Genomic DNA, 12,772 nt, shown 5'->3' with positions numbered 1-12,772 from the left:
AATAATACTCACCAAATTAATATACTAGTTAATAAAATAATATTTTCTAGAAATTACAGAATCCTGCAGTATTAGTATTCTCATACTGAAAGCTCCATACTTTCTTTCTTTTTAAAAAAAGTTGCTTGTGTCTCAAGCAAGTTTACCATCAGTGTGTTTCTTCTGTTAGGATGAGGATCTTGCATCTACAAAAGATATCTTACCAACCAATGGAACAGCAGGAATGAAAAAAATGAACACACAGAACATCTACATGGTCAAGTAAAAAGTACTTGGACATGGCCGGGCACAGTAGGTCACACCTGTAATCCCAGCACTTTGGGAGGCCGAGGTGGGTGGATCACCTGAGGTCAAGAGTTCGAGACCAGCCTGGCCAACATGGTAAAACCCCATCTCTACTAAAAATACAAAAAATTAGCCGGGCGTGGTGGCAGGCGCCTGTAATCCCAGCTACTCAGGAAGCTGAGGTGGGAGAACTGAGCCAAGATGGCACCACTGCACTCCAGCCTGGGTGTCAGAGCAAGACTCCATCCCCCCCCAAAAAAAAAAGAAAATACTTGAACAAAAATGTTATACCAATTTCCTCAAAATTTTGAAAGTGTAATTATATGTGTATCATAATGTTGCCTCTTTTTGAGAAGACTGAAAGGAAAAGTTTAATGTATTTATTTCATTTCCATCCTCAGAGGGCAGCAAAAGGAGAGTAGTTAAAAGTGTCTGTGATGACCTACTATTAAGTCAAAAGGTTGTAAATAGTTACAATCCTAATTTTCTTTTTTTTTTTTTAAACGGAGTCTTGCTCTGTCGCTCAGGCTGGAGTGCAGTGGCGCAATTTTGGCTCACTGTAACCTCTGCCTCCCGGGTTCAAGCAATTCTTCTGCCTCAGCCTCCAGAGTAGTTGGGATTACAGGCACCCACCACCACGCCCAGCTAATTTTTGTAGTTTTAGTAGAGACAAGGTTTCACCATGTTGGTCAGGCTGGTCTTGAACTCCTAATCTTAAGCAATCCACCTGCCTTGGTCTCCCAAAGTGCTAGTACGGGTGTGAGCCACCACGTCCGGTCACAATCCTAACTTTTTTTTAGGTTTAGGCAAATATGAAAATTTAAAGATTTTCTTTGGTAGTAGACAGGGATTTCAAGGATTTCTCCTCACTTTTGCTTACCTGTATTTCCTGGCTTTCTGCAATGAATATAACTTTTGTTTTTCCTTAATGGAGAAACATGGTAATTTAATTAAAAATTTAAAAATACATTAATTTAAACATCTGATAAAATTTCTATTCCAAAATTGTTAACAGCTCTAAAATGCATAACTCATTTGGTGGTAAACTCTGACATGGTAAAGTCAGAGGTAAAGCTATTTATAATCATTACTTATCTCACTTAGTATGTTCATATGTTTTGCTGCCAAAATATTAATGCCCAAAATACTACTAGAGTGTTAACATATGATACATATATTTTATTACTTTTACATAATCTGAAAAACTTGGAATTCTAATATATACGTGGCCCCAAAAGCTTCAGATAAGACACTGTGAAGTGTATTAGGGATCTCACATAAATCTTTTTTTTTTTGTATGATATAAATTCATTAGCCTCACTGGGAAAATGAGATCATAGTACTTTATGCTTGAATCGTTAGCTATTTGTAATGCTTTCTGGTTTAAGAACCAAAGGGTCTCCACATTCAATAGGTCTGTGCATACGTCCCCATACTATACACAAATTACAGGCTACTAACTAATCAACAAAATAGAGCCCCTATATCATAAAAGAGAAAATTTAAGAATTAAGTCTAGATTTGTTCATTAGTATGAGTAACATCAGGGTGCAGTATGCTTTTCAGAAATAATTTACATGACTTTGTTTACTATGGGACCCACTCTCTTTTGGGGAAGAATTATGCTCAATGACAGAAACAGAAAATTCTTAAGCTTTTCGGCTTCTAAAAGCAGTATACATTAATGACAAAATAAGGTCTGAAAGACTTAAATTTATGTCAACAAAATTAAGAAACCACACATACAGCTTACAACGTTAACTTCTAATAAGTTTTAAAACTCGAAAAAATGAAGACATAAATACAGAAACTGTAAAGCATTAGTTTTCTCATGTTTTCCTAAGAAAACATGCCAAAACACAAAAGCAAAAAAGAAACAAAACAAAAATCAAAGGAAGAAAAAAAGAATCTATGTATTTAACATAGGTGCTCAATGACAATTATACTAAGGATAGATATTCACCTTCTTTGGGTTGAGCCATAACTGGAGTCTGAGTTTCCTTTGTATACGTGACAATTTCTCGAGGAGGAAAGTCGACTTGCGTGATTTTAGCCATTCCAAGTTTAATAGGTCCTCGTCTAAATTAAGTAAATACAAACAATACAATTTTAACTACATCAAACCATGTTATTTTCAAAAATTAAGAATTAAACAGTCATTTGCACCCAACATTGTAATTTCAATCCATTTTATTCAAGAAATTTTAGATTAACAATAAATTGGCTTTATTTTAGCAAAAGAATGAGAAGGTAGCAAAAGCAAAAGATATTTCTGAATCATTCAGTGTTTTTATTTTCATTTTTTTAGAACAAATGTGCGGGCAATAATGAAGTAAGAGAATAGGAACTTCAGAGTGGACCACTGAATAAGGTTGTCGTAAGAACTGGTTTCAGCTGGGATATGGTTCTTTCTGGACTTTTTTTAAGAATCAGACTGGATATCACTCAGACCACATTTAGCTGATTGTGCCACTAGGAGAATTCAGCTTTACGACTGAAAAACAGGTTTCTGTTGAAAGCTTTTTTTCTACTTATATTTCGCAGAAATTGAGAATTACACTATCAATTTGGACTTTAAAATGAAATATTTAAAACTTTTAAATCTCTAATCTCTGCATGATCAATACTGTCCTTGATTCACATTATAGACAAACTAAGGTCCAGATATTCTACACTTAGACTAAAGTGACAGATCTTTTGAATACCATAAATCTACTAAAGTCACTTCTGTTTAAAAATACAGGGTATACATTCTTTTTTGACAATGGAAGAGAGCTGTGGCTGAGGAAAATGAACCAAAAGAAAAATATATTTTATTAGCTATCTGGGAGATCTTTTATTGGTTTTATTAGATGTTTAAATTCTAAACCAAATAAAGTACGCTTCCAGACTCCCAAAAAAGTTCTCAGTGATGAAGCTGCCTTAAAAGGATATACAATAAAGACACTGCTGCAACTTTCAGAATATAAAGCAGGCTATCGCTGGTAATATAACTTTTTTCTTATATAAATATTCTTTTCAGTTCTATTTAGTAACTAAATCCAAGTCCTATACAATCTAATAAAGCATAACAAAGTACTATAAAGTATAATAAAATTAGTACATTTTAAAAATTAATGTTCCAAAATGTGGGCCATAACAATTTTTTAATGTCTTTTCTAGTTTAGAAATAAAAAAGAAAGGGAAAAAAAAGTATAGTCAAAGAATTAAGTGGACAATTTAAGTAATCTGAAGTAATCTAGAAGTCTAAGAATAAAATTTGAAATAAGAAACTTTATATTCTGATTTTTAAGATGCAAATTATATAAAAAGTAAATCACTCACATAGCTGGAAAAAAATCGTCAAGCCAACAATATTAGGAATCAACTACCAACTTGAATGCATACAGAGTCTAACAGAAAAAACCATAATACTAAACAAACGAAATATTCCAAGATTTTATAGGAGGAGGTGGGTAGGGAAGTAATACCTCACTTATCCAAAAGCCACTTTTACTGAAAATAAGGAAGCAATGGGAGGCAGGAGGGGGAAGCCTCAGTGTGGCCAATACAGAGGGCTTCCAGTTCAAGTACAAGAAACTCATATATTTTTCTTACATGCCTCAAATCAAGGCTTATTTACCTTACTTTAGACACAATTCCAAAAGGTATATTCATATGTTTTTGAAGCTGTAAATTATCAGGGGAAAAGGGCTGAGTCAGGCAAAATGGCAGCAGCAAACATTTATAATTTGCATTAGAATCTAGAATAAATAACTGAATGAATGAATGGATGAATAATCTTGTCTCTATGTCAACAAAATTAAAAAACCATACATACAGCTTACAACACTAACTTCTAAAAGAACAAGTTTTAAAACTCTAAAAAAGAGACATACAGAAACTATAAAGCATTAGTTTTCTAACGTTTCACTAAGAAAATATGCCCAAAAAAAAAGCAAAAAACAAAACAAAAATAAAAGGAAGAAAGAAAAGAATCTATTTATTTAACCTAGGGGCTCAATGACAATTATATTAAGAATATTCATCCATACATTCTATGAATAATCTATTAATCCATTCATTCACTCATTTATTTATTCTAGATTCATGAATAGTTTTATTCTACATTCATGAATAAATAGTAATGAATGAACGAACAGTGTAAGGACCAGCATCTCCATTATTCTCAAAATCTTAGAAATCATCAGTGAATTTTAATACAGAAAAATAAATTAATATTCATATCAAGTAACCCTGAAAAGGTTCAATTACATGTAGAATATTAGAAAAAGTCTGAGAAGTTTTTTAATACATCCTAGAAAACTTGTATTAAAAACATAGAAATAATTTTAAACATTTGGACACTTAAATGGACTCAGGGTACATAGAACATCACAGAATATTCTTTCACTAAAGATACTGGATAAATGAGGTGTCACAGTAAAATATAACTCTTGTCCTTACTACGTGATACAATATTATAAACTTAAGCAAAATAAAATTAGGACAGTTTCACAAAGAATCAAATTCATTATAAAACAGGGAAGGTAAAAAATCTATTCAATACCCCAAATCGGAATCTGAGTGAAGCTGAAGAACTGATGGATCTGTATCCCAATGCAGCGTCCTAAATGGTTGTAGGACAACCATGAAGCATTAGCAAAAAAGGCCATAAGTTAGTCAAGCAAATACATTCTATGAATAGCTAAAGCTAAAGTACTATTCACAATTAAAAAACACATGTTCTGGTTAGTATTAAAAAAAAAAAATCGAAAACAAAACAAGAAATCCACCAGGTCACTCAATCATCTAGTGCATGCAATAGGCTTCCTATGGTTAAAGATGCAAGCATACAACCCAGAATAGTTAAAAGACATTATTTGCAGATTATGGGAAACTAATATTGTATAATAATAGATGTGCTTTAGAACAACTAAAGTCAGACAACCCAAGTTAATTATTTATGGATAACAAGCTAGGCTATAAAATGGTTGAAATTTTAAGATTCCTAATGAAAACAAACACATTAAAACATCTTGGTTAACATATTCTAATCTTCCCCAAAGCATTACATGTGTGCAGGAAATTGTCATACTGGTAAAGGAAATGAGTCAACACGTAAGCCTTTTGGTAATAAAACCAAAGACTATCCCACTGGGATACAAAATAGCTAAAGTTTCCAAAATGTGACCCTTCTGTAAATTATGGGTTAAGCACTGCCTTGGGCTTACATATCATCTGCTTAAAGAAAACAACTAAAGATTTCTGTCTCTAGGAAAAAAATAGATTTTTCCCTGGAAAAATATTTTATGTTCAAATGTCAATCCTAAATATTGAGTGATAAGTTTTAGCATCGCCTGCTGGCTAAGTAACTTACAGAGGATCTTTTCCACTTAAGCCAAACTTAGTTACTAATAGAACAAAAGGTGCTTTATCATACTGGCATTTATATAGGTTAGCAATATATAAGATAATTATGTATGGTACTGTATAATGCTCATAGTCCCCACTAAATAAAGTTAAGCACAATACATTTAGTATTACCATTTTTGTCAAATATATTTTTCACTTATGTAAGACATTATAATTTATAACTAGTTTTAGTTGCTACAATGTTTTAATACAACAAATGGTTTCTCTACCTGCCTATATAATTTATCAAGAAAAATAGTAATGAATTAATCTAGAGAAATCCTTCATTTAAAAAATATAAAGAAAGATCTTGGAATTTAAACAAGGTTATGTGTATGCAATGTAAGAAGCAGCCACAGTGAAGATCTACTTTGTACTAAGCAATGAATAGCAACAAGCTTAGGCTTTGTTAAATCAAAAGTTCTATGAGATGGTCTCCAAGGAATGTTCTGTCATTTACATTATGTAAGAGCTCTGTTATCAATGACATAAAATTCCTTGTTGAGGATGTCATTTTAGTCTAAAATCAAGTAAGACTGTACCTCAAAATACAGCCAGTACTGAAAATGCACTGGACATACCTGTACATGATTACATTTATTAGGGGCATCTTCAGGCACATAGAGTACAATTCCAAGTACAAAGCTTGAGAAGTAAACTGATCAAAAATGGAAAAATGGGCCAGGCGCGGTGGCTCACACCGGTCATCCTGGCACTTTGGGAGGCCGAGGTGGGCAGATCACTTGAGGTCAGGAGTTCGAGACCAGCCTGGCCAACGCGATGAAACCCCGTCTCTACTAAAAATCAAAAAGTAGCTGGAAACCATCATTCTCAGCAAACTATCACAAGGACAAAAAACCAAACACCGCATGTTCTCACTCACAGGTGGGAATTGAACAATGAGAACACTTCGACATAGGAAGGAGAACATCACATACCGGGGCCTGTCGTGGGGTTGGGGGAGGGGGGAGGGATAGCATTAGGAGACATACCTAATATAAATGACGAGTTAATGAGTGCAGCACACCAACATGGCACAAGTATACATATGTAACAAACCTGCACATTGTGCACATGTACCCTAGAACTTAAAAGTATTAAAAAAAAAAAAAGTAGCTGGGTATGGTGACACACACCTGCAATCCCAGCTACTGGGGAGACTGAGGCAGGAGAGTTGCTTGAACCCAGGAGGCAGAGATTGAAGTGAGCTGAGATCACGCCATTGCACCCCAGCCCGGACAACAGAGCAAGACTCTGACTCAAAAAAGAAAAAAAAAAAAAAAGGAAAAAAGGAACAAGAGGCCTGGATTACCCCACTGAATAACTGTTCCTAAATTTTTGAGATAACAAATGTAATGCAGCTTCCTAATCTGCAAAGTTAGAGAGAGATTATTTCTCACGACCTTTTATATTTATTCATAAATTACCACCAGTCCCAACAGAAATTCTTGGCACTTAGAGTGATTCAAACATGTTTAGACCATCTTGGTCATGTACTAATCTTAGACCATCTTGGCCAACTGAAGTTGCACGTACAGGTGCATCCACACATCTCACATGTCTTCATGTATTTTCCTATTATATTTCTTCTAATTGTCTTTATTCTTACATTAACATCGTGTTTGCTCAATATGAGTTCATTAGGTTTCATTCTCAGACCTGGGCACTCTTTTTAAATGTCACATATTTAGAAATGCATTATTTCACTGCCAATATCACCATCACAATATTAATTACCTCTATGAAAGCTGGATATGATTTAGTAGAATTCATCATTTTCTATTACTCTGTGTGTGTGTGTGTGTGTGTGTGTGTGTATACATAAAAATGAATATACTCAGCCCTCTTGAAAATTAATTAATGTTTCCAAGTGAGTCTGTGCTCTCAAAGGGACAATGCACATATTAAGGTTAAAAAGATGTGGCTGGGTGCGGTGGCTCAAGCCTGCTACCCCAGCACTTTGGGAGGCTGAGGTGGGTGGATCACCTGAGGTCAGGAATTCGAGACCAGCCTGGCCAACATGGTGAAACCCTGTCTTTACTAAAAATACAAAATTAGCTGGGCGCGGTTGTGCATGCTTGTAATCCCAGTTACTTGGGAGGCTGAGGCAGGAGAATCGCTTGAACGTAGGAGGTGGAGGTTGCAGTGAGCCAAGATCGTGCCACTGCACTCCAGCCTGGGCAACAAGAAGGAAATGCCATCTCAAAGAAAAAAAGAAAGATGTAAGGTCACCTCACTCAAAAATAGGATTTTTCTCTCCGTTAAACTCACAAGAAACCAATTTTGTATTCATTATCTAACAAGAACAAATACTTTAAAAAATATTAACTATTTGTTTTTGTGTTTTACAATTTATCATTAAAAAAAACTATGCTTCACACTAAACATAGGTTAGCACACTACCCTTAGGGCTTTCCAATAAAGTCAACAGTATCTTTAAATTAATGATGTAATCACTACAATGTAAATTCTATGAAAGCAAGGACCATGAATGTTTTATCTTCTGTGGTAAACCATAGTATTTTAATAAAGTTGGTAACTTAATGAATATTTGTTCTATACATGAATAAATATTTTTCTTACCATTATTACTCCCTGTATTAATTTACAATATTCTAAAAGGTCTCTAATAATCTCTGGGTTGTCCATAAAACTCATGGGGACATGTTTTAATTCACATTAATTTAAAAAACTTAAGTGTCAAAGTACTTTTGAAAGCAAACTTGCTGACACTGAATTATCTACTATTCAAAATCAGGAACGATGAGTCATAATGTACACAGTATAGTATCTACATAAAAATAATGTATAATATCAAATAAAGACATTTAATAAATATAGTAATTTTTAATCTTGGGAAATATTTTTACTATGGTAATGTTGTAGAAGGGAAAAAAAAACGCTTTCACTTAAAAATGCCAGTTGATTATTAATTGTCTAAAGGAATAGTGGCTGGGTGCAGCGGCTCATGCCTATAATCCCAGCACGTTCGGAGGCCAAGGTGGGTGGATCACTTGAGTCTGGGAATTCGAGTCCAGCCTGGGCAATATGGCAAAACCCTGTCTCTACAAAAAATACAAAAATTAGCCAGGCATGGTGGTGCGTGCCTGCAGTCCCAGCTACTCGGGAGGCTGATGTGGGAGGATCGTTTGAGCCCAGGAGGCAGAGGTTGCAGTGAGCCAAGATTGTGCCACTGCCCTCCAGTCTGGGTGACAGAGACCCTGTCTGCAAAAAAAATAAAAAATAAAGGAATAATGACATATTTGTATAAAAATATAGAAGCACAAAATATGAAAAAAAATTTTAACCCTATAAAAATGAATTTACACTAGACAAATTGTCTTTATTCTGTAATGCATACTATTTTATAAGGTAAGAACATTATTTCTAAAAAGAAAATTTTGATTTTTCTTAAATGAAAGAGTTATGTCATTTTCCTCCAAAGATAGTATAGCTTAGATTTGTGATTTTGGTTCTATTTGGAAAGCACTTCTCAAATTCAAGCTGGCAAGCTTTATGTGCCTTTTAATTGTTAATGATAACCTGATTATTCAAGAGCTGATTGAAGTATTGAGTTTACAGATTATCCAGCCACCTTGCTTTTTTTTTTTGCCCTGTCTTTTAGATATTTATTACTGGTTTGTAACTTCAACTAGAGGGACTCAGGCATAAAAAGCTTAAAACTTCTAACAGCTTATGTCTTATTAAAAGGTGTGTTAAGAGATTTTCTTGGTGAGGACATGCAACTTCCTGGCCCAAAATAAGCATTCTTAATCAGCTGTGGATTTTGACTACCTATGTTTAATTTCATTTCAGAAGTCAAAAAGTACATTTAATACTATTTTGTGTGTGTGTGTGTGTGTGTGTGTGTGTGTGTGACAAAGAGGAATAAGTAGTAATACTTTTCCCAATATGATCTTTGAAAGAAAGCTGAAATCTTACTGAACTTTTGAAAAGCAAGTCCCAACATGTATGCAGGATCCTAAAACAAACACGAAATGTAATTTTACAAGGAAGATGCAAGTTCAGGAATGCTTGACAGTAAACATTCTCAATGTTGTCCTTAGCAGTTATTCCTTACTCTTGACATTTTATGCATTATTATTCTCTATCTTAATTAGCAGAACTAATGACTTAATAGAACAGAATTGAACTGTTTAACAGAATTGTTTACATTTTCAATTACTGAATGGGGAATCAAGCACAAGAGAGAGGTTTTACACTATTTACACCCAAAACATTCACGTAATAACCAACAAAAAGTTTAAACAGAAAAATCTAAAAGCATTAATATCTCTATTTTTAATATAAAATAATTAGCATAAAACCGGTTGACTATTTAGTACTAAGTTAATTAAATGTGACAGTTAAAATATTATCAAAAAAAAACAAAAAAACCTTTTTTTTCTCCCAGTGTCCAACAGAGAATTTCTATGCCATTTTAGATTTTAAAATGTTAGGACTAACTCGACACAACTATTTAGAGTCCCTTTAAAGTATCAACAGTATTTGGGCACTGAATGCATTCTATCATTAAAACATTAAAAGGAAAATTACTGTACCTAGATCCCACGGCGCCATCTCCAGAGTCTTGGCTTCCAGCTTCACTTGGAGTGCTCACAGATTTGGAGGATGGAGACATAGGAGGAGGGACTAAATAGTGAAATAGACAGGTATCCGCTGTTACTACACGGAGAGGTTGCTCAGCTTATGACGTTTCAAAAATAATTTAATGAAGTAATTAACAAAAAAGAAAAAAACAATGGCAAACCAAAAATCAAAAATATATGAATGAAAATGAACAGCAGAAAGAAAGGGGAAAAGACAAAAAGTTAACAATGCATGCTGAAGATTCATGCAATTTTTCTGGCAAAATGCATTTGAGCTTTATAATTTTTTTAAAAAGGCAAGATTATGGAAGGATGCATCTTCATCTCATCCATCACCAAATGTGGCCACTAATTTTCAAAGGAGAACATTCCTTCTCCCCCTTGTAACTTTTCACTTTTAATATCACCAGATTATAAATATTATTTACAATTGCTGCCAAAATTCAACTCTGAAATATGTTTCATTAAGTTATTTAATCTCTAGTTTCTCAAGATTTATTTTAAAATATTAACTTTTGTCTAATAATTTTTTCTTTCAAAAAGTAATGTTTAAAATGATTTCACTGCCTCCCCCCCCAAAAAAGATATCAATTTAGAGAAATGACTGCAGCTAAAGGAATGGCTCCTTTAAAATGTTCATTAGTTTCCAGCAATTTGGGTGAAAAATGCAAACAGGCAATAAAACAGCATGCCTTCTAGACATTATGCATAACATAAAGTGATGCATGCAAATAAACAAGGCAAGACTTATGGGAACTTCCTTACCCCAGTATTCAGAAAAAACTGAAGTGTACAGACAAAGATACAGACACCCAAAATATTCTTAATCCCTTCTTATAGAAAAATACACATTTTTCATAGTATATAAAATAAACAGCAAGTGCTTTCCCCTAGATCCTCAACTTTTAACATTATATAACAACAGCTGAACGTGCACATTTCATGCTATGACATTTGTAAAACTTTTTGATTACCGTTGCAGGGAGTATAGGAGGATCATCACTGCCATCTTCTGGTTAAATTTTATCATAAATGTCCCCAATCCCAAGTATCTTTTCAAAATAATTTTTCAGTGTATGATATTAAGTGACTAATACAGTTTATGTTGAGCTGAAAGCCCTTCTTTTAACAGTCTACTGAAAAGAAGGCAAGTTCCTAGTTATACAGGAACTAAAGAAATAAGTATTTAATTAAAAGTCTGTGTTTTTTAGGATAGTCACATTCATTGAACCTTAAAATTATGTCTAAATGTTTATACACGCTGCAGTAAAAACAGTGGGCTTGGTAATCTATCAAAATGTATAATATATTATGATGGCTCACATCTTAAACATAAGTATAAAACTGATCATCCTTATTTTTTCAATGGTAAATTCTAATTGACACCAATAAGATTATAAGAAAAAAAAAATCACAACTAGAATATTTCTTTCCTAAGATACAGTGGCTAACTGCTTAAATTTCAAAGGACTATAAAAACTTCATCAATGTTTCTAATATTGTGATTAAATGTGTCAGAAACAACTATAAGACCAGATAGCTTCCTATAGTTTACATGTAGGTGGCACTGTGCTAGGTGCTGTATGTATAATTCAAAGTACCTAAAAATGATTTTCATCTAAAGTAGAAGAATATTAATGTCCCTTAATTTATCTTAGGTTACATTTCTTCATTTTTTGTCCATCTTTCACTGTGAGGCTTCCCCTAGTCTAAGTCCCAACTGATATAGGAATAGAGTAATACTTAACAGTTGTTTGCCTACTGTGCTGTAAACACAAATAAATGTTTATTAAATTATAGTGAGGCACCACAATGTTTTCAAGATTTTTAAAGAAGAAATTTTGTATGCTTTAAATTACATACCTAATTTCATACTCAGAAAAACAATTTTTCCAAGTGTACATATCAGAGGTTGGAGGAAAATTAGTAAAATTCCCATCAATCTATTTGTGATGAACTACAGAATTCTTTTTCAGTTTAACATGCTTTTCCCCCTTTCTGATGATTTCAAGTATCAATGACTCCACTGAACAAGTTCAACAGTATTTTACTTGGTTAAAGACTACATTTTTTAAAAATGTTAATCAAAATTCTTTACAGAAACAGGCTAAATACTAATTATACAGATAAACAGATACATTAACAGCCAGTTCTGAAATAAAAGTTTCAGAAATAAAAAATAAATCAAAAGGGTGATGCTACCATATTATCACAGTTTCTTAGCCAAAGCCAAAATAAATCACAGTGACTTCACATTTGTAATTATATAAATATCTCCATCCCAGAACTATCTTCTTTCTCCCAAATATAGTTTCAAGCCAAATGATGGAAAAGACTCTATAAAGGACTCTTAGCTATTATCTGAGCCACAGCTACATTTTGCAATAATAAATAATGTATACCACAGAAGGGACAATCCTAGAAAAAAATTACTATCATTACAAAAGGAGGAATATTAATTTTTAAAAAGGGGAATGATAGTG

The 12,772-nt window shown here is 33.4% G+C and overlaps 1 protein-coding gene across 19 annotated transcripts in view; it reads right to left on the bottom strand.

The window, feature by feature from the left end:
* Nucleotides 1-12,772, bottom strand: part of DYNC1I2 (dynein cytoplasmic 1 intermediate chain 2) — a 60,910-nt gene that overhangs the window by 30,685 nt on the left and 17,453 nt on the right. For 4 of the 19 annotated variants that reach the window (XR_010109474.1, XM_034954492.3, XM_034954490.3 and 1 more), the window contains exons 4-6: nucleotides 10,242-10,386; nucleotides 4,835-4,894; nucleotides 2,249-2,364 (exon numbers count right to left, since the gene is read on the bottom strand). Coding sequence is in view for 18 of the 19 variants with exons in the window: in XM_034954492.3 (XP_034810383.1) it covers nucleotides 2,249-2,364; nucleotides 4,835-4,894; nucleotides 10,242-10,386 (321 nt within the window). In the remaining variant the exon portion in view is untranslated. Of the gene's footprint in view, nucleotides 1-2,248; nucleotides 2,365-4,834; nucleotides 4,895-10,241; nucleotides 10,387-11,054; nucleotides 11,073-12,772 lie in introns of all 19 variants that reach the window. The other 15 variants (XM_008978014.6, XM_034954497.3, XM_008978013.7 and 12 more) reach the window with 5 other exon arrangements.

This window comes from Pan paniscus, chromosome 13 (genome assembly GCF_029289425.2).
Source record: "Pan paniscus chromosome 13, NHGRI_mPanPan1-v2.0_pri, whole genome shotgun sequence".
NCBI classification, from domain to species: Eukaryota; Metazoa; Chordata; class Mammalia; order Primates; family Hominidae; genus Pan; species Pan paniscus.
This window is presented reverse-complemented; position numbering and strand designations above follow the sequence as displayed.